Source organism: Coregonus lavaretus (genome assembly GCF_964263955.1).
Source record: "Coregonus lavaretus genome assembly, chromosome: 23".
Lineage (NCBI taxonomy): Eukaryota > Metazoa > Chordata > Actinopteri > Salmoniformes > Salmonidae > Coregonus > Coregonus lavaretus.
This window is the reverse complement of record NC_140010.1, coordinates 22071958-22094665: the sequence shown is the minus strand read 5'-3', so window position 1 is coordinate 22094665 and position 22708 is coordinate 22071958. Positions and strand designations below refer to the sequence as shown.

General features: G+C 42.5%; 1 protein-coding gene across 1 annotated transcript; it reads right to left on the bottom strand.

The window, feature by feature from the left end:
- Nucleotides 1-8803: 8803 nt before the first annotated feature.
- LOC311098780 (E3 ubiquitin-protein ligase RNF31-like) lies at nt 8804-22026 on the bottom strand. The gene is made up of 23 exons (XM_084139345.1): nt 21811-22026; nt 21267-21468; nt 20909-21055; nt 20523-20678; nt 20380-20436; nt 20036-20204; nt 19800-19959; nt 19524-19666; nt 17621-17793; nt 17220-17453; nt 16436-16771; nt 15965-16150; nt 15433-15639; nt 15133-15306; nt 14803-14901; nt 11878-11967; nt 11635-11749; nt 10899-11011; nt 10524-10634; nt 10303-10351; nt 10122-10218; nt 9820-9985; nt 8804-9733 (listed from the first exon to the last, which is right to left on the bottom strand). Exons 2-23 carry the CDS (start codon nt 21465-21467, stop codon nt 9683-9685), a joined length of 3234 nt encoding a protein of 1077 aa, XP_083995471.1. The 5' UTR covers nt 21468; nt 21811-22026; the 3' UTR covers nt 8804-9682.
- Between the last annotated feature and the right edge of the window lie 682 nt (nt 22027-22708).

Genomic DNA, 22708 nt, shown 5'->3' with positions numbered 1-22708 from the left:
CTTATCTTTTGTGTCTTTTATCAGTTTTTGTCCTTCATTTTCAAAAAGCTTAAGAACACCCAGCTCTCTTTGTCTTTTTTCTTTACGAAGTTTTCCTTTCTTCCCCTTCTTTTGATCTGTCTTATACGTGGATACAAGCACTTGCATTATCTTGATGACGTCTGGATTAAGCGTGCCTTCCAATGGCCATGGTTGTTCAATGTCAGGCCAACGTTTATTCCATTTTTCAGATAATTTTGCTATACCATTAACTAGTGGATTACTATTCTGTACTACATGAAGAGGAGTAATTGCTTTTGTAGTTTTGATGTCCTTTTTCCCCATTGTAATGCACTTGTTATGTGTTACCCTCTAGTTTTCCCCTTTTTTTTATTTATTTTTTTTTTATTTTTTTTTTATTTTTTTTATTTATTAAAAAATAATTAATCAATTAATCCAATCAATCAATTAACCAATTCAAATCAATACATCAATCAACCAATTCAATCAATCAATCAATCAATCAATAAATTCAATCAATCAATGAAATCAAATCAATCAGTCAATCAATCACTAATGAAATCAATCAATCAATTAATCCAACCAATGAACTAACTAAATCAATCAATCAATAAATCAAATTAATCAATCAATCAACTAATGAACCAATCAATCAATCAATCAATCAATCAATTACCAATGAAATCAATCAATCAATTAATCCAACCAATGAACTAACTAAATCAAATCAAATGAATGGATTACCAATCAATCAAATCAATCAATGAATTACTAATCAATCAAATAAATCAACTACTAATTATTCTGTGAATTTTATTTTACCAAATTATTGATTAGTGGCAATCTTACCACATCCGATGAGGAAGAGTAAAGGAAAGTAGTCAACTCCAGAGCAATTCAAAAATAAAATACCTGTACCAGCAACACTACCCAATTGCTTAATAAGCAATTAATTACCTTAATTTTACAGAATAATTTCAATGCTGGAATTCCAACACAACTCTAATCAAAACAAGTCATTGACAAAAACTGTAATGTGCAATTATCAATTACATAAATTCATCAGTCTGTTGCCAAGCTCTTGCGAAATGGTCACAACATGAAATATTCTATGTAAACACAATGTATCAATTATATCCTGTGAGGGAAAGTAGATTTGTGAATAATAACAGCACTGGCCTTAATTTGGACTGGGTTGCCGTCTCTGATGTCAGTTGATGTCAGCCCCTCCTCTCTCTCTCTCTCTCTCTCTGTCTCCTCCTTCTCGTCTCTCGTATGACAGAAGGACAAAAGGACAAAGAAGAGTTTAGTTTATACTTTTTCCACATTCACGCTAAGAAATAAGCAAACAGCTTAACTCAGGAATATTATAAATAGCTCAATAACATTTTATTTTATTCATTTATTTTAGTATTATTATTTTTAATCCGTCAATATATCTCTCATTCACCAACTCAACCGATTATCAACCAAACAGTTTTACAGTCAAGCAATAGTTAATTCAAGAGAACATTTCACTTGTGTGCCAAATTCCCCCTCCCGTTTCTTTTTTGGCTGCACTGAAGTGGACTCTCCCAATCAGTTCAGTGCAGGGGAGTGGCTAAAGTCATAAATCCTACGCGTGCGCAGTTCAGTCACCGATGTGATTTCAGAGTGGAAGGAGCGAACAGAGCAGACTGTTGCTCCGTTCTCTCCTCCCATAGACAATAACACTTAAGACTTTAACAGAGCTCACAAACTGAACACATAGAACATACAAGACATACAATAAGACTTAAGACATTAACAGAGCTCACAAACTGAACACATAGAACATACAAGACATATCCAACTTCGAAGTTTGTTATCACTTATCTGCAGATTTATAGTAATGATGTTATCAAATATAAAACATCTCTATACATTCTTAGAAAGTCCTCCCTGTAGGCTCATGATTCGTTAGTAAACGTTCTCTTTTTATAGCGACTCATAAGATCTTTAAACTTATAGTCCTTCCAGGGGGCTCATAGTTTATATAGTTTAAGAATTACAAACGTTCTCACAAACAGAGACTCATAAGATATTTAACCTTAACTGTGTTGTAGGGGTTTTAACTTTTTACTCTAGGGGCTTAACATTTGAAAACATAAATACCTAAGACATTTATTTACAAGAGACTAAAAAACTCTGGTCAAAGCCTTAGTCGACACACATCTGGAACTCATCAAGCACGCAGCCACACTCACTCACACACGCTGACAGAGAAATGCGCTTTTCCTCCTTTCAGACACACACACAGAGAGAAATTGGATCCATCTACCGCCGTTCCTATTTCTTTATATTCCATTTGCTAAATTTCTGCTACCTTCAGGTTTTTTAGACATTCAAAAGAGAGGATTACTTCAGACAGATGTTTCGTCAAACAAATTCAGAGCGGTAAACTTACAATTGAATATATTGTCTTAAACCAGCAGTTCCGAGAACTGACTTGAGAGTCAATCTAATAACTATCAAGATTTATGGCCCATCTCTAATGATCGCCTCGTTTGAGGGCTTCCTTAAATTAACGGCGCCCTAAAAGTATACTCATTTACTTATTCCTGGCCTTATTTCTTCATAATGTTCCTGGACACTCTCTCACACACTTTTTTTTTCCCAAGCCAAAATATGTGTGCCCAGTGTCAATAATGTCTATAGACTCTCCCCCCTTTCTGCGTTGTTCTCAACGCAAACTAATTTAGAAAATTTAGAACGGAATTCCTATCACACAGCAAAAAGAACCAGCAAAATGCACGCATAAGTAATTTAACGGTACATCTTGAACGCACACACTCTGGACTCACAAAACGGCCAACGCCCAATATTAGTGAAAAATCTCACCTTTTTTAGCCGGCTTCTTTGAGCGGGAGTCACTTTGTAGCCCAGGAGTGGAATGCAAAGAAAAGACGTAACACGCCCCAAAAAGAATAAAAAATAAAATAAAACTACCTCGTCGCCATTAAATGTGGTTACTAAAAGAAACACTTTTGCTGGTCCATGCTTGTGATGATAAGAAGATCCGCCGACACTGTACTCTGTTTTCAAAGGTTTATTATAACAAAGGTTCCAGCATCAGAATTTGACAGACACCTGCAGATGTCTGGAAAACAGCCCGAGCCAATCTGATTAGCTATTCTTCCCCTATTGTCCAAGACATGGCATTTATATCATACATGACAGAGCATGACGTGATTCCAACACACCAATCCCTAGTCTTTTTCACGTCTCTCCCCATATCATCTTTCCATGAACATTAGTAATGCTTTCCAGATGTTTTCAGCAAAGTAGAGTAAAGGTCATCTATTACACCATTTTGCCACATCAGCAAAATCTTAGGGCCAAGTTCCCTCTATCACACTTTCTGCAACAATCAGCATTTCTAGACTGTTTAAGATACTACAGTCTCTAAGAGCTTTGCACACCTGGATTGTAAAATATTTGCACATTATTCTTTTTTAAATTCTTCAAGCTGTCAAGTTGGTTATTGATCATTGCTAGACAGCAATTTTCAAGTCTTGCCATAGATGTTCAAGCCAATTTAAGGCCACTCAGGAATATTCAATGTTGCCTTGATAAGCAACTCCAGAGTATATTTGGCGTTGTGTTTTAGGTTATTGTCCTGCTGAAAGATGAATTTGTCTCCCAGTGTCTGTTGGAAAGCAGACTGAACCAGGTTTTCCTCTAGGATTTTGACTGTGTTTAGCTCTATTCTATTTATTTTTATCCCAAAAATCTCCCTAGTCGTTACCGATGACAAGCATACCCATAACATGAAGCAGCCACCACCATGCTTGAAAATATGAATAGTGGTACTCAGTGATGTTTTTGTTAGATTTTCCCCAAACATAACACTTTGTATTCAGGACATGGAGTTCATTTCTTTGCCACATTTTTTGCAGTTTTCCTTTAGCGCCTTATTGCAAACAGGATGCATGTTTTGGAATATTTTCATTCTGTACAGGCTTCCTTCTTTTCACTCTGTCATTTAGGTTATTATTGTGAAATAACTACAATGTTGTTGATCCATCCTCAATTTTCTCTTATCACAGCCATTAAACTCTGTAACTGTTTTAAGGTCACCATTGGCCTCATGGTGAAATCCCTGAGCGGTTTCCTTCCTCTCCGGCAACTGAGTTAGGAAGGACGCCTGTATCTTTGTAGTGATTGGGTGTATTTATACACCATCAAAAGTGTAATTAATAACTTCACCATGCTCAAAGGGATATTCAATGTCTGCTTTTTTTTATTTTACACCTATCTACCGATATGTGCCCTTCTTTGCGAGGCAATCGAAAACTTCCCTGGTCTTTGTGGTTGAATCTGTATTTGAAATTCACTGCTCGACTGAGGGACCTTACAGATAATTGTATGTGTGAGGTACAGAGATGAGGTAGTCATTACACAATCATGTTAAACACTATTAGTGCACACAGAGTGAGTCCATGCAACTTATGACTTGTTAAAACACATTTTTACTCCTATTTAGGCTTGCCATAAGAAATGGGTTTCACAACATTTCAGCTTTTCATTTTTAATGAATTTGCAAACATTTCTAAAAACATAATTCCACTTTGACATTATGGGGTATTGTGTGTAGGTCAGTGACACAGAATCTCAATTTAATTCATTTTAAATTCAGGCTGTAACACAACAAAAAGTGGAAAAAGTCAATGGGTGTGAATACTTTCAGAAGGCACTGTACTAGAATAGAAAATGGCAAATGTCAAAACATTAATAAGCTATGGTACAGTTAATGTTGACAAAATAGTCAGTGGAAATGGGTTTGAAATGCCCAAACTTTTGGAGTGTAACAAGTCACTAACCAACCAATAAAGGTTCATTTTCATTTGCTTAATTCTTTGATTTCTCCTTTTATTTGTCATTCTGAGCGAGAGTGAGGGAGAGAGAAGCAGCAGACAACAACAACAAAATCAAAGACCTGCTGTCACCTGTCAACTCAGCCAATGGGCTGAGTTCAATATTCTAATTATTTCTCTGTCAATCTGTCACTCGTTCCACTGTGTAAATCCCACTGGCAGGGGAACACTGTGCCTGTCTGACCTAGCCCTTCTGAGAGATCTTGTCTGGGTACTGTCTTTCTGGCCCCCGGGTATGAGACCAGCTAACTGGACACAGATGACAATTCAACGTCTATTCCATGTTGGTTCCACATCATTTCGTTGAAATGACGTGGAAACAACGTTGATTCAGCCAGTGTGTGCTCAGTGGGAGGGTGCTTGTGATCCACGGTCTACTAGGGGGGCTGGCTCGGCTAGAGGAAACAGGAGGGCAACAGAATTAATTAGCTCAGACTTAATTGCCATGACATTTCAAATGAGATGTTTTCATTGGTAAACACAGAATGATGCATGTATCGCTGACATTTATGAAAAAGCAGCTACTTACGCGCTGACTTGTGCTAGATTGTGCTGTATAGAAACAGGGCCAAAGTAATAACAACCACAACATAATATGTTGTCCTCAGAGTAGCCAACAGAGGGCTTTTGGCAATATCTTGGTAATACAGATGTGTCATTTCACTAATTAGGTGCCTTTTGAGTAGTGTAATTGCACAAACATTTTCCCATCTCAAGAGGTTAAATAAATAAAATGACTATAGTAAGTGCCTATTAATTGCCAAATAAAGTAACAGGGTTGATGGTAACAGTGTTGACGATTTCATCTTAAATCAGCCAAAAATCCCTTGTGACAGGCGGAATGGAAGCTTGTTGTGTGCATAACAGTTCTAGCCTGTATATCTATAGGTAACAGAGTTGACTTATTATGCTCGACCCGCTCAGTTTTCCACCACAAAACACCAGAAATTGTCCAAAAAGAGTAGAACCAGCTCACCTACATGCTTTTACACTATGATTTGACTATAGAGACATAGGATGCACAGAGGGACATGTTTGCATATTGCATTTTCCATGTGGTCTATATTAAAAGGGCACCTAATTTAATAACAGATTTTTCTAATTCAATATTTGTGCACAATTTCTACTTAAAATATCAAAGGGACGCAAAAGGCACTCATTTCGTAGAAACATTTACATTTGAGTCATTTAGCAGACGCTCTCATCCAGAGCGACTTACAGTTAGTGAGTGCATACATTTTTCATACTTCACCATGAAAACGACCAAGAAAGAAATGCAATAACTCAAGCGCTGCTTCAATTAAATAAAATTCAACAGCAAAAGCTCTGTGTTGACATTGCATGGAGCCCATGAGTGTTCTAATCTAAAGGTCTATTTGGAGAGGGATGCTGACCCCGTCCCCTGCCTTGGCCCTGTCTCTATCCAGCAGGATGATCTGTAGAGGAGTGAGAAAGAGGGAGTGACATGCCTGGGTGGCGGTGCCCAGACCCTCAGGGTAAAACCAGAGTTCAGGCGAAGAGATGGGAGGAGTCAAGCTGGCCTCGCTGCCTCCCTCAATGCTGCAGATAGGCTATTTCTGTGGACAATCACGCATCAGCCACATCACAACATAGACTACTCCCTCGCTCTCCAGTTTGTACTTGAATCTCTCACTTGAACAAGTTAGCTATCTCTTACAATGGTAAGATTGGCGAGTAAGTACTGATGACACCTAACCTGCTTGATACATTAAATTAAACAACAGTCAATATTTTTGCTTTTAAGTCATTCAGTGTTGACAGTAAAGTACAACAAATATGCATAGTTTATCAATGGTACATAAACCTACTGATTTCATAAGGATGTCCCTTCAGCTGCTCATGGTTTTAACCAATCTAGACATATAGCACTTCGTTTTTACTGTAGCTTCCCCCAATCTTACAACCTGATTGGTAGATTCCATTTCAGCAAGCCTGAGGACAAGACTTGACTGTTAATAGTGATGGTATGAAAATGTAAAATCGCAAACCATTTTGTCAGACTCAGAAAATAACAGAAACAGAAAACTTGTTTTATATGTCAGTCCATGCCAATCAAAAATCCATCCAGTATGAAGCACTTGATAGTCCATTTGACTTGTACTGTAGGCCTATTATGCAGCAAAAAATGATGGCTTCTAACGCTATCACAACCTGCATCAGTGTGAACAATAGTGTTGTGGTAAACAAACATAACATTTTACATTTACATTTACATTTTAGTCATTTAGCAGACGCTCTTATCCAGAGCGACTTACAGGAGCAATTAGGGTTAAGTGCCTTGCTCAAGGGCACATTTACGTCATTTAGCAGACGCTCTTATCCAGAGCGACTCACCAATTGGTGCGTTCACCCTATAGCCAGTGGGATAATCACTTTACAATTTTTTTTTGGGGGGGGGGGGGGGGGGGGTAGAAGGATTACTTTATCCTATCCCAGGTATTCCTTAAAGAGGTGGGGTTTCAAATGTCTCCGGAAGGTGGTGAGTGACTCCGCTGTCCTGGCGTCGTGAGGGAGCTTGTTCCACCATTGGGGTGCCAGAGCAGCGAACAGTTTTGACTGGGCTGAGCGGGAACTATGCTTCCGCAGAGGAAGGGGAGCCAGCAGGCCAGAGGTGGATGAACGCAATGCCCTCGTTTGGGTGTAGGGACTGATCAGAGCCCGAAGGTACAGAGGTGCCGTTCCCCTCACTGCTCCATAGGCAAGCACCATGGTCTTGTAGCGGATGCGAGCTTCAACTGGAAGCCAGTGGAGTAACCTACCACTACGTGTATTCAATGGTCTCAAGCGCTTAATGTTTACAATTTCCCCCCCTTGATGATATTGGTGTTTTTCAAGTTCACTTGTCATCCTTCAGTTTTTGCCCCTTGACACACTGAATGTTCTCATTTTAATTTATCTGATGGAGCCAATTTAGTTTGACACAGCTGGCTGATAAACATTCCACAGATAGCAGCCCTGCAAAGCAAATGTATCTGGCTGTGGATAATGAAGGTCAAACAAGTGTTGTGGTGCATGTTAAAAAGCTGTTCCCTTCCTCACCATCAACTGAGATGCCAACCCCAGTCAAACTGCCCCAGAGGTCAATTCCAGAGTAGATAGAGCAATGCAAAAATGTATCTAGCTTGGCTGAGCTTGAAATAAACATTCTATGTCATGACAACAATTCTGGCTTAGGTTAACCTAAATACCACGACCTGAGGGTGTGTGTTATATGTCAGGAAAACGTGTTGCCGTATAGTGTGTTTCATTTCATCAGGAACACCCGTATCTTCAGGGCACTCACTGGATGGTTGGCCTAAGCAGGGGGTACAAATACGAGTTTTGTCTTTTGGCAGTGTGCCTTGCTCTGTTCCAACACCTTCCCTGTGGCATGGGGACACCATCACAGCAGTACCCATAAACCTGCAGGCTCTCCCTGCCCCCTCCCCACTCGTCTCTGACCCTGATGCTGTACCCATATCTATCTCAGAGAAGGGCTGCTTTGCTTCCCAAAACATCCCAGAGACAAGAGAGTTAATCTGTCACAAGACATTAGCAGCCATGTCAGCAGCTGACAGATCTGACTTAGTATGGGAGGAGTGAAAACAGCAATACACGTATGATTATTTATATTTGAGCTGTCAACAAATAGGCTTACTTAAGCTCAGATGTTTTGAAATACTCTGACCATAAAATGTCAAGGCTGCTCCTTTTTTAATAAACATGCTTTTATGCAAACAATATAGTGAGAACATTTAAGTCAATCAATAAGCGCATTGAAACCTGGTGTAGAATAAATGCAATTTCAAAGGTCTGAGTTACACTGTAAAGTTCTTGCTCTGTGTGTTTTTTATAGTCTGAACAGTGAACAACAGTGGCTGCTAATCATTAAGCTTGGGGCTGCAACACACAGTGGGCCACATCCTTTATTATCCCACATTAGTCATAGCCAATTAACACAAAGATATATTCAGTCATAATAAACAGCAATTAAGGGAAAACAATGAATATCTCAAGTAAAATCTGAAGTTTATTGTTAATGATTGTGTATGATTCATTTACTGTAGAAATACTTCACAATGATACTTGGAGGGGAAACAATCTCCAGTTTCGAAATGTCCCGCCTTGAAGCGGAATCCTATCTCCAGGGGCTGTGCTGATCTAATCCCCCCCAAAATTCCAGTAACTATGTCAACCCTGCAGTTACTCTGAGGACACAACTACCTCCCTTACAGCAAGCATACCAGGAACATTTAGGATAAAGAGCATGACTGAGAACCAAGGTGGATGATTGACCTTTTGATTGGTTTATTGCAGGGCTCTTCAACCCCGTTCCTGGAGAGCTACCCTCCTGTAGGTTTTAGCTAATTATTAGAATCAGGTGTGCTAGACTAGGGTTGGTGTGAAAACCTACTGGTTTATTGACTGTCTAAAGTCTTTTTCGTCAGTCAAAAGGATACAGTTAAGAGCATGCACCTACAGACTGTGTGCAATGAAGTGATGCCTAAATAGAAGCTGGAACCCTGTTATCACAGTCTTGAAATGTTATGCGCCCACCCACAGAGCCACACACCCACTCTCATACTTCTCTGTTTTAAATTAATGTGCAACTGAGCATTTAGCCCAAATATAGATTCATAAATAACTGTAGCACATCAATGGGGATATAAGCATAGCTTTCTGCTGTGTGGTGTAAGTCACATTGACACAAACACATTTGATGGCCTTTTGAGTCAAAATCCCAACACCCAATACTAAAAACACTTAAACGAACAAACAAGCAGTTTTCATTTCTTCCGTGGAACCTTGTCTCCAAGTGGTACTTCATCAATAAGTTTCTGAAATAAGATTAGAAATGATAAACCATGTGACTAAATATTTGGAAAAAGCCACAAATCCCTCCACAAGGACCATCAAAGCTTACCTCCAGTATTCGAGTATAGTACGTCATGTCGTCCTCCATCTCCCCCCGGGCGTCATCCACTTGGTATCTCCGACAGGCCAGAACCAGCTCGTTGGCATTGAAGAGAGGGGCCGGGTCGATGGAATGGCCGTTGATGAGGCTCACCAAGTACTCTCTGTAGTGTTTCCTGGAATAGATTAGGCAAAAACCAGTTAGTTACACCTATGCATGTTTTCATGTTTATCATGGGAGCACTCTGTTGTTCTCTAAAGCGCCTTTGAGTCCTTGAAAAACGCTGGTGGTGGCAGTGAGAGGTGACATACTCGCAGAGTCCTGCATGGCCAGGCTGAGTTTGAGCCCCACAGGCCGAGTCCATCTGCTGCCCACCCTCATCCTTCTGCTCTATCACTCCGCACAGCCCTGAGAGAGAGAGAAAATAATATCTTAGTATTTCTCAGTTTTCAGTTTTTCTAAGTAAAAAGGAAAGAACAGATAGAATCTTACCTGCTTGAGTTCCTGGAGGGGTGTCAGTATTGAACTCAACATTCTTGTTCTGCAAACAGACAATAACAATAAACAATCATTTAATGCGATCCAGCTACAGATATTCGTACAATAAAATCAGTTATAACTGTGAATGTGAGTCAGGGTGCTATAACGTGGTTATGGTGATTGTAATGGTGTGTGAGCATCCGTGTGTGTGTGTGTGTAGTGTGCGTCTCTACCTGCAGCAGGGCTTGCAGTCTGCCAGGCTCCCAGTCCCTCAGGTAGAACAGACAGTCTCGAGGGTGATGGGCATGCAGGCCTGTCACACTACAATGGATCACTGCACAAGTCTACAGAAGAGGGAGGGAGAGAGGAGAGGGAAAAAAGGAAGGAGAGACAGAGAGAGAAAGAGTGAGTGAGACCGAGAAAAGAAAGAGAGAAATGGTGGGAGAGGAGGAGAGGGAGAGAGTGGCAGAGAGAAGGAAAAACAAACACCTACATTAAAGCGACATTCAAGCCAATTCCCATAAGAAAAACCTTGCCAGGAACTAGCACAATCGATGACGTACAAATGAACAACACAAACACACCAAGCCATTTAAGAAGGGACTTACAGTGTGGAAGGGGTTGTTGCATCCGCTGCAGAACTGGTACCTGCACTGGGAGCAGCTGAAGTGCATACAGCCTCCTTTGGACAGGGCATACTGGAACCTGCAGTTTGGACATGCTGAGGGAAAGAGTAAGTACATTCAGGGAAATGAATCCCGGGTATTGGGAGAGTACACATGAGAATGCATCAGGGAAAGAAGCTAAACAAGTTTTAATAATTTCCACAAATGAAGGTCATGGAAGAGACTGTAAATACTTAATGTAAAGGGTCTAACTTGCTCTGACTTGGTAAAACAGGGTCTAAAGGAAAATACACACCATAATGAAATTGGGACGTGTGCAGTAGAACACCTGCTGAGTGTCGATGAACGGTGGCAATTCAACATGAATTGTCGAGAAATGAACAGAAAATGACGGACAATGTTCTGTGCGGTCAGAGGCGATAGGAGGACCACCTGCTGCTTTTAACTGTTCGTCGGCACAGTCCGGTTTGTCCTTATTCTTCTGGCTTAGTTCATGCAGAAGGCCTACAGTACCTCTTTGGGAGTGCTGTTCATGATGCTAATGAACTGTGCTGGTTTGGAAGAGGAACTATGAGTAAGACCAATTTGATCTCTCTCAGCCCAACACCTAGTAAAGTGTCTGGCCGTTCACACCTCTGCAAGTACCTGTCTTTCCTGGTTAAACGCTACAGTAGCTCTCAATGGAGGAGGTGTTTAAGAAGGTGTGTGTGTGACTCACTGATGCCGTTGTCACGCAGGTATCCGGCCAGGCCTTGCCTCTGGTACTCTGGGTCATTCTGTCTCTTCCAGGACTGGTACCGTTCACACGACACACCACCGTGCTGAGACTCCCACTAGAGAACACACGGCGACAGAGACAAGAGAGGACAATAGACAGATTAGGCTCCAGCTTCACTCCAAACCCAAATGCTCTTCTGTCACCCTCTCTCACACATGAACAGAGTGGATGTTTGTTACTTACAGGTTTCTTGCATTGTGCACAGAAGCTGTTCCTGCACTGGAAACAGGTGACCTTCAGTTGGTCTCCATCATAGATGAACCCATAGGAGCACTGACAGTAGGAAGGGGAGGGGAGGAATAGTTCATGAACTGTTTTAGATTATACAGTGCATTCGGAAAGTACTCAGACCCCTTCACTTTTTCCACATTTTGTTACGTTACAGCCTTATTCTAAAATGTATTTAATAAAAAAAAATCCTCATCAATCTACACACAACACCACATAATGACAAAGCAAAAACAGGTTTTGGCAAATTTATTAAAAATAAAAACAGAAATACCTTACTTATGTAAATATTCAGACCCTTTGCTATCAGAATCGAAATTGAGCTCAGGTGCATCCTGTTTCCATTGATCATCCTTGAGATGTTTCTACAACTTAATTGGAGTCCACCTGTGGTAAATTCAATTGATTGGACATGATTTGGAAAGGCACATACCTGTCTATATAAGGTCCCACAGTTGACAGTGCATGTCAGAGCAAAAACCAAGCCATGAGGTCGAAGGAATTGTACGTAGAGCTCCGAGACAGGATTGTGTCGAAGCACAGATCTGGGGAAGGGTACCAAAAAATTACTGCAGCATTGGAGGTCTCCAACAACACAGGTTCACGTTCCAACAGGTCACCGACCCTAAGCACACAGCCAAGACAACGCAGGAGTGGCTTCGGGACAAGTCTCTGAGTGTCTTCGAGTGGCCCAGCCAGAGCCCGGACTTGAACCCGATCGAACATCTCTGGAGAGACCTGAAAATAGCTGTGCAGTGACGCTCCGCATCCAACCTGAGAGAGCTTGAGAGGATCTGCAGAGAAGAATGGGAGGAACTCCCCAAATACAGGTGTGCCAAGCTTGTAGCGTCATACCCAAGAAGACTTGAGGCTGTAATCGCTGCCAAAAGGTGCTTCAAGAAAGTACTGAGTAATGTAAATGTAATATTTCCGTTTTTTATTTATTAAAAAATTTGCAAACGTTTATAAAAATGGTTTTTGCTTCGTCATTGTGGGGTATTGTGTAGATTGATGAGGGGAAAAACAATTTAATCCATTTTAGAATAAGGCTGTAACGTAACAAAATGTGGAAAAAGTGAAGGGGTCTGAATACTTTCCGAATGCACTGTATACTGCCATTTCTTAGCTAGTGAAGTGTGATTACTGTGATTTTTTTATGACAGCTTCAATGGGGATTATCAAATTATGTCTGGAAACAAACATATTATAACATACAGTGGGGAGAACAAGTATTTGATACACTGCTGATTTTGCAGGTTTTCCTACTTACAAAGCATGTAGAGGTCTGTAATTTTTATCATAGGTACACTTCAACTGTGAGAGACGGAATCTAAAACAAAAATCCAGAAAATCACATTGTATGATTTTTAAGTAATTAATTTGCATTTTATTGCATGACATAAGTATTTGATACATCAGAAAAGCAGAACTTAATATTTGGTACAGAAACCTTTGTTTGCAATTACAGAGATCATACGTTTCCTGTAGGTCTTGACCAGGTTTGCACACACTGCAGCAGGGATTTTGGCCCACTCCTCCATACAGACCTTCTCCAGATCCTTCAGGTTTCGGGGCTGTCGCTGGGCAATACAGACTTTCAGCTCCCTCCAAAGATTTTCTATTGGGTTCAGGTCTGGAGACTGGCTAGGCCACTCCAGGACCTTGATATGCTTCTTACGGAGCCACTCCTTAGTTGCCCTGGCTGTGTGTTTCGGGTCGTTGTCATGCTGGAAGACCCAGCCACGACCCATCTTCAATGCTCTTACTGAGGGAAGGAGGTTGTTGGCCAAGATCTCGCGATACATGGCCCCATCCATCCTCCCCTCAATACGGTGCAGTCGTCCTCTCCCTTTGCAGAAAAGCATCCCCAAAGAAGGATGTTTCCACCTCCATGCTTCACGGTTGGGATGGTGTTCTTGGGGTTGTACTCAACCTTCTTCTTCCTCCAAACACGGCGAGTGGCGTTTAGACCAAAAAGCTCTATTTTTGTCTCATCAGACCACATGACCTTCTCCCATTACTCCTCTGGATCATCCAGATGGTCATTGGCAAACTTCAGATGGGTCTGGACATGCGCTGGCTTGAGCAGGGGGACCTTGCGTGCGCTGCAGGATTTTAATCCATGACGGCGTAGTGTGTTACTAATGGTTTTCTTTGAGACTGTGGTCCCAGCTCTCTTCAGGTCATTGACCAGGTCCTGCCGTGTAGTTCTGGGCTGATCCCTCACCTTCCTCATGATCATTGATGCCCCACAAGGTGAGATCTTGCATGGAGCCCCAGACCGAGGGTGATTGACTGTCATCTTGAACTTCTTCCATTTTCTAATAATTGCACCAACAGTTGTTGCCTTCTCACCAAGCTGCTTGCCTATTGTCCTGTAGCCCATCCCAGCCTTGTGCAGTCTACAATTTTATCCCTGATGTCCTTACACAGCTCTCTGGTCTTGGCCATTGTGGAGAGGTTGGAGTCTGTTTGAGTGTGTGGACAGGTGTCTTTTATACAGGTAACGAGTTCAAACAGGTGCAGTTAATACAGGTAATGAGTGGAGAACAGCAGGGCTTCTTAAAGATAAACTAACAGGTCTGTGAGAGCTGGAATTCTTACTGGTTGGTAGGTGATCAAATACTTATGTCATGCAATCAAATGCAAATTAATTACTTAAAAATCATACAATGTGATTTTCTGGATTTTTGTTTTAGATTCCGTCTCTCACAGTTGAAGTGTACCTATGATAAAATTACAGACCTCTACATGCTTTGTAAGTAGGAAAACCTGCAAAATCGGCAGTGTATCAAATACTTGTTCTCCCCACTGTATTTGTACACATAGGAAATATAAACTACAAAACCCGCTCAAGGATATTATGTGATTAGAACTCACATGACTACACCAGAGGAACTTGGGGTCCTTGATGAGGGCTTGTTCAGTCAATTTCTTATGAAACAGTTCATACACCTCCGGCTCCAGACACTCCCGCAGCTGCACGCACAGGAAAATATGATTACAGGTGTTACCATCATACACAATATCACACACACAGAGAAAACCAATCTATGGTCTCGTGAGACTACTCTGACACCACCACCAACACCTGCTTTTTGAAGGGAGAGAAGCCTCTGGAATAGTGTCTTTTCTCTCTGTTTCTTCTCTCTTCAAAGAGAGAATCTGAGGGAGATTTTGTGTGAGGTTGTTCTCTGTGTGATGTACTACCTGGATGTCCAGGGTGGAGAAGTAGCTGTTGAGGTGTTCGGGGTCGTTGATGTCAGGCTCCCAGCAGACGGGACACACCATGTCTCTGATGTGCTTGTCTCTCACTGCGATAGTGAAGTGCTGCTGGAAACAGCCACAGCACACCGAGCACTGACAGGAGGTCAGAGACTGCATCTGAAACAGGGAAGGAGAGAGAAGAGAGAAAGGAGTAGGAGAGTTGGGGGTTAGATACGGCAAAATCAAAGATAAGCTTGTGCTGTGACATGCACACAGACGCACACACACTTGACTTGAGAGTACCTTGCTGTGGGGAAAGTCTGACAGGCAGATGGGGCACTCTTTGGCTAGCACCCGGCGGATGAAGTCTCGGTCATGTGACTCGCGTACGGCCTGTACCACGTCGTCCAGGGAGTAGGGGGCGGTGCGCTCCTGGAGCAGGGACAGGGCCAGTTCACAGCGGCCCCAGCTGGGTAGGTCATAGACCGCCAGCAGCCTCCGGCACAAATGCTGGCCCCAGGGGGAAGAGGGAGGGAGTGGAGGGGGGTTAGAGTGAGAGGAGAGAGAGATCAGACCAGTTTAGTGGACAAACTGATACAGAGGAATGAGGAAAGGAGAGATATGCCACACACAAAAGTAACGCTTATCCCTGCAAAACATCAATGTACATGAGACATCAAGCAATTGTCAGATGATTGAAGTACATGTGTGATCTGTGGACCTTACTAATGGTGGTAGTTGTAAGCACATTATCATCAATATAGCTATTCTATGTTCAGCTAAATGTATGGGCAGAATAAAGCACATAATACAGTTCAGAGCCCCAGTGTCCCACCTGTTTGTCGGGGTGGTTGATGTCGATAGGTGGCTCGGGTTGGTCGCTCCACATGCGTTGGTGGAAGGGCTCCATGAGGGGTCGCTGCAGCAGAGACAGAGCCCCCCGCACCTCTCCCTCGCTCTGCCTCAGAACCTCCTGACACCGCGCCTCGTCAGTGAACCCCAGAGAACACAGCTCCTTTACCTGCATATGAGAGACCAAACCCTTCTTTGAGTGTTCAAAGGCTAATCTCCTACATATAGGGCCAATTTCCCAGACCAAGATTAAGCCTAATTCGGGACTCAAAATATAATAATAATATAATAGAGAATCATAATAGAGAATCTTAATTGAAAGTGTGTTTTATCAAGACTTAATCTAGGTCTGGGAAACCGGCACATAGCTGTCACCAAAGGGGACAAAAGTGACTGTACAACTGACCTTAGATCAGTTCTTAGTGGGCAATGGACTTTCTGACCTGTCTCTCACCTTAGCGTGTCTGTCTCTGAGAGCCTGTCTCGCTGCTCTCTCAGTGTCTCCCCCTGCAGACAGCCAGGCCAACTTGGCCTCAGCCCTGGACAGGGTCACCCCCCCCCCTCTGGGCTGCTCTTCCTCCACACCTGTATCCTCTGCAGTACCACTACCATTCTGGTTCTGTCCTGTCTTCAGGAGTGCTGCTCGAGACGAAGTGGCCGTGGCACAGATCTGATCGAGCAGGTGAGGTAGCTCCGCTTTGAGCCAATCACAGGGGAGGGTGTTTCCATTTCCAGAGACGCGCATGCCTGTGTACACCTCCTCTGGACTCACTCCTTTCTTCTCTCCATCCTGACAGAGAGAGAGAGAGAGAGAGAGAGAGAGAGAGAGAGAGAGAGAGAGAGAGAGAGAGAGAGAGAGAGAGAGAGAGAGAGACAGGGAGAAAGAGGGAGGTGGAAAGACAGAGGGGAAGATAGAGAAAGAGTTAACAGAGACAGGAAAAGAGAGAGAAATAAAGAAAACAATCTGTCATACATATTCACTAGGCCTCAGCTGCTGCTACTCACCACACTGTATGAATAAGTAAGAGGATGCTAGCTTATTTTCACACATCGTTTGTTTTCTGAAATCTGTAGACTGTTGTTTTAATAGTACTGCAACCAAATTGCCCAGCAATGGTACAAATAAAGACTTTTCTGAATCATAATCTTAAAATTTGCTAATAGCTTGTAATATTACAAGTAGTGGGGTAATGGGATTACACACCATATTATAGATAAAACAGAAATCCTTCACTCACTCTAATAAGCTGGATAAGCTTTAGGCCCTCCTCCCTAATCCGTTTCTGTCTCCTCAAATCAGGGTCCTCCATGGGCGGGTCTTTGGGTTTGACGGACAGCACAGGGACCCTTCTGACCTGGGACGGAGGGTGGAGCTTGACTCGCATTTTGGCGGGCTCGGGGCGGGGGAGGTCACACATCTCACACACTGACGCTGGAGTGTAATTGACGTAAGTACAGAACTGACACACCCACTGCAAAAAAAACAATAGAGGATAGGAAAAGAAGAGATCATTGGCATGAGCTTAGAGACTCAGAGGAATAGAGGAACAACATCAACTGTAATACATGGTGATAAAGGCACAATCTGAAACTTTCATTTCAACTCAAATGTGCTGCTTCTGCATTGACTTTAGTTTACCTGGCTGTCTGGGTCTCCTGGCATACCCAGTACTGGAGCAGAAGGCCGGTTGGGTGTAGGAGGGGGGCGTGTGGGGGTTGCAGGAGGCTTGGTGGCCAGGCGGGGGCGCTCACACACCTCACACAGGATACTACTGCCTGCATTCACCACTGTACAGCTTTTACACTGCCACTCTGATGACATACAGTACCAGTCAAAGGTTTGGGCACACCTACTCATTTTCTTTATTTTTACTATTTTCTACATTGTATAATAATAGTGAAGAAATCAAAACTATGAAATAACACATATGGAATCATGTGGTAACCAAAAAAGTGTTAAACAAATCAAAACATATTTTATATTTGAGATTCTTCAAAGTAGCCACCCTTTGCCTTGATGACAGCTTTGCACACTCTTGGCATTCTCTCAACCAGCTTCAGGAGATAGTCACCTGGAATGGATTTCAATTAACAGGTGTGCCTTGTTAAAAGTTAATTTGTGGAATTTGAGCCAGTCAGTTGTGTTTGTGACAAGGTAGGGGTGGTATACAGAAGATAGCCCTATTTGGTAAAAGACCAAGTCCATATTATGGCAAGAACAGCTCAAATAAGCAAAGAGAAACGACAGTCCATCATTACTTTAAGACATGAAGGTCAGTAAATCCGGAAAATTTCTAAAACTTTGAAAGTTTCTTCAAGTGCAGTCGCAAAAAACGTTAAGCGCTATGATGAAACTGGCTCTCATGAGGACCGCCACAGGAATGGAAGACCCAGAGTTACCTCTGCTGCAGAGCATAAGTTCATTAGAGTTAACTGCACCTCAGATAGCAGCCCAAATAAATGCGTCACAGAGTTCAAGTAACAGACACATCTCAACATCAATTGTTTAGAGGGGACTGTGTGAGTCAGGCCTTCATGGTCGAATTGCTGCAAAGAAACCACAACTAAAGGACACCAATAAGAAGAGGAGACTTGCTTGGGCCAAGAAACACGAGCAATGGACATTAGACCGGTGGAAATCTGTCCTTTGGTCTGATGAGTCCAAACCGCTGTGTCTTTGTGAGACGCAGAGTAGGTGAATGGATGATCTCCGCATGTGTGGTTCCCACCGTGAAGCATAGAGAAGGAGGTGTTATGGTGTGGGGGTGCTTTGCTGGTGACACTGTCTGTGATTTATTTAGAATTCAAGGCACACTTAACCAGCATGGCTACCACAGCATTCTGCAGCGATACGCCATCCCATCTGGTTTGCGCTTAGTGGGACTATCATTTGTTTTTCAACAGGACAAAGACCCAACACACCTACAGGCTGTGTAAGGGCTATTTGACCAAGAAGGATAGTGATGGAGTGCTGCATCAGATGACCTGGCCTCCACAATCACCCAACCTTAACCCAATTGAGATGGTTTAGGATGAGTTGGACCACAGAGTGAAGGAAAAGTAGCCAACAAGTGCTCAGCATATGTGGGAACTCCTTCAAGACTGTTGGAAAAGCATTCCTCATGAAGCTGGTTGAGAGAATGCCAAGAGTGTGCAAAGCTGTCATCAAGGCAAAGGGTGGCTACTTTGAAGAATCAATAAAATATATTTTGATTTGTTTAACACTTTTTTGGTTACTACATGATTCCATTATTCACTATTACTCTACAATTTAGAAAATAACCCTTGAATGAGTAGGTGTTCTAAAACTTTTGACTGGTACTGTACATAGTGAAAATACACTCAACACAGGGCTATGGAAGAGGTGAATATTAACTCAACAACAGCTTATATATATCAAGAGTGTCTTTCCATTTTCAGACAATAAACAAGTATACCAAGTAAACAAAGAAATACAGAGGAGTGAGACTGATGGACTGCAAAAAAGGCAAACCACCACTATTAAAACAAACATTGTTGGTTGGGTGTGTGTGTATACTGACCAGTGATGGTGGAGGGCTGTGGGAACTCATTCTTAGCAGAACCAGAGGAGGCCAGGCGTGGTCTCTCACACGTTTCACACAGTATGTCCTGGTTGGAGTTGACCCTGTTGCAATGGGTACAGTGCCATGACGGGAGGGAGCTGCTGGGAGAGAGAGAGAGAGGAAGTGAATCTAGTGCCCAACACACAGGGAGTTGCATTTCAGCAATAATCACCACCTTTGAAAATGTATAGATTCTCTCCCTTTACTGTCGGTTTCTATTTTGTCATGTCTTACCTGTGGTTCTTTCGCATTTTAGAGGATGTCACGACAGTCCTGTGGTGATTGGCTCGTTCTGCAGAAAAGTGGTACAGTCTATCACATTCCGTACACAGCCATTGGACACAAGAGTTACAGTGGGCAGCCACTGGAAATATAGCACAGATAGTGCAGTTGTCTGCAAAGGGGAAGAGAAACAAGGAAAGTTGAAATGCAAGTTTCAGATGTAAGAAATACACACACACACACCTAACCTGTGTGTCTGGTAGAGATGGAGGTGGAAGTTGAGGCGTTAGCGGTCCGTACTGGAAGAAAGGCACTAGTGGAAGACTGAGACAGGGAGGCCAGAGACATGTATAGGGGCTGGCTCTCTCTCAGGCTGGAGGGAATAGCTACCGCATCAGAAATGGGTCCGAAGTCATCCTGGAATCATAATTGAGAATTCCGTCATCTGATGGTGGTGGGCACTACCAGGCACAAAACCACACAAATATAAAAACTGCCTGAAGTAGAGAAAGGCAATTAGGGTGAACAACAACAAAAACACATGGAGAAGGCAGAGAGGAAGAGGACAGGTTATGGGAGAAAGGAAAAATACCTTTTGGTTCAGTGATGGGATAATTCTCTCAAAGAACTCTGGGTGGGGGTGAGCCTCCTGTGAAAACATCAACAACGACTCAGTAGTACAACTGATTTTAGAAACCTCTGAAATATTTCAGAATACCTGCCATTGGTCCAGACCTTGATGAGCATGTCCAGTTCCATGCGTAGACTCATGACCTCCAAGGTGACCGCTGCGACCTTCTCAATGTCAGGCTCCACGACCTCATCAGGGAAACTCAGGCCATCTGGCTGCTGATTGGAGTAACCATAGAGACCGAGCACTGCCCTTCCTCCCTGGGGTAGAACAGAGGAGAGGAAAGGAGATAGAGGGTTTTATGCAATACTGTTGGCATAACGTTAGTGTTGTGGTGTGTCCACAATTAACTTGATCAACAAGGTAGTACGCTATAGACTCATATTGAACTAGGCCTATATCAACATAATGCCAATAAGTTTATAGTGACAAGACAGTAGACTACATATAATCACCCAGAATCTCACCTGCCTGTATTGAAGAGCCTCACCTGAATTGCATCTACTGTTGCTCTGAAGACAGGGTTGTTGTGCTTGACAGTGCGCCAGTACTTGGGCCTACTGGAGCTGGTGAGGTTACAGCCATACTTCTCCAGAATGTTCAGTGCTGTGGACAATCTCTGCAGAGAACCTATGGTCTGGCAGGAGAGAGGACAAAGACAAAAAGGGTTGATACAGAAAGGTTGAGAAAAGAATAGACAGTGAACAGAAATATGAGCACAATGCATAGAGAGAGAGAGAGAGAGGAAAAAGGAGTTCTGTATTCCAAGATGCAGACTAAGTGAAGGTGATTATGTAATTGTGATATGGACATTGTTTACTGTTTCAAGCACACGCAAACTAACTCACTTCTTGCCTGTTGTTATTGACGCCGTTTTCAATTATCATGGTCTCAGCAGCAATGTAGCAGTATTTGACTGACGGTGGTAAGGGTATGTTGGCCATGGCTGATATTCCTGCACGGACCTCCAGCACTGAGCCAGTGGAATACAGACAGGCTTCCGCATGGCATCGTATGTCCTCTAGCTGGTCTGAAAGGGTACTAGCCATCCTGGAAAAGAGACATCAGTCATCATCATCATCATCATCATCATCATACAGATCAGATAGCAAATCATTGAGGGCACTGCCACACCACAGGCATTGATGAGCAGGGGCAAGATGCTTGCCTTACTGACATCCATTCATAAGAGGTTACCTGTAAGTCCTGACAGTGTGTGGCTGTTCAATCACAAGGCTGTCATATCAAGGGACACACACAGCCACCAGATACTTTTACTGCATCTGCAGTACTCTATATTTCCAACAACACAATTACTAGTTAACTAAAAGTTGAAGTGGAAATTATATCTCTACCTATGTTGAAATACTGTCATATAAGCTATCTGCTTACCCAGTGTTTTCGTTCAACTGTCTGCAGCGACAGCCTTTGAATCACGATGAGATGGCAATTAATTCAAAAGCAGGTGTTTTCAAAACACCATGTCACGCACCTCAATACAGATTTGTCCGATAAAAACATGTATTTTTTATTTTTTATATCAATTTAAATTCTAAAACAAGTAGTAAAATCTAGCTACAGTACTAGCTATGAACGTAAACAACCGCGTGAGAAAAATGCCGTATTCTGCTTTGCGCAAAGAAACGAACCCCCATTCATCGCCATTGTGTGTCAAAACCTCATTCTCAAACAGAGATCATGGGAGCCAATATGGCTTGGACTGAGGAAACGTCGCAAAGCTGCAGTGCAGTACATTGATTTGTGAGGTTTTGGTGTCACCTTGTGGTGAAAATGACTAATTGCCTAATTTGCCTGTCAGCTCACCTGAAAGATATTCAGTTGATTACACACTAATTGGTGTGGGGCGCGCGTGTTGCACGCGCTGTAGGTGATAAATTTGATGGAGAGGGTGAAGAAAGGGAGAGTTTTGTGTTGCGCTCGTTTCGTGCACGCCTACGGTCTCACGGTTTTCTTTTGACCATCACGGTCACATGTAAGTCCTTATACATTTTTGCCCACATCATTTTCATGTGTATAACTCTAATGTAATTGCATAATACTTATTTATTGTTGTTCATGGATGCAGTCAGATCGTTGCCTTATTTGAATGGAAGGCATAGCCTCTGCAGCACACTACCAGTTTCAACACAGATTTGAGATCTAATGATGTGTGTAGGTTTACGTTAACTTTTTGTTTCCTCTTTGCACTAGAATTGCGGTGTATAATATCCTGTGCTGTATCTTTCAGCTCTGACCAAGCAATGGAAGGTGATTGTTATTTAATAGGTTA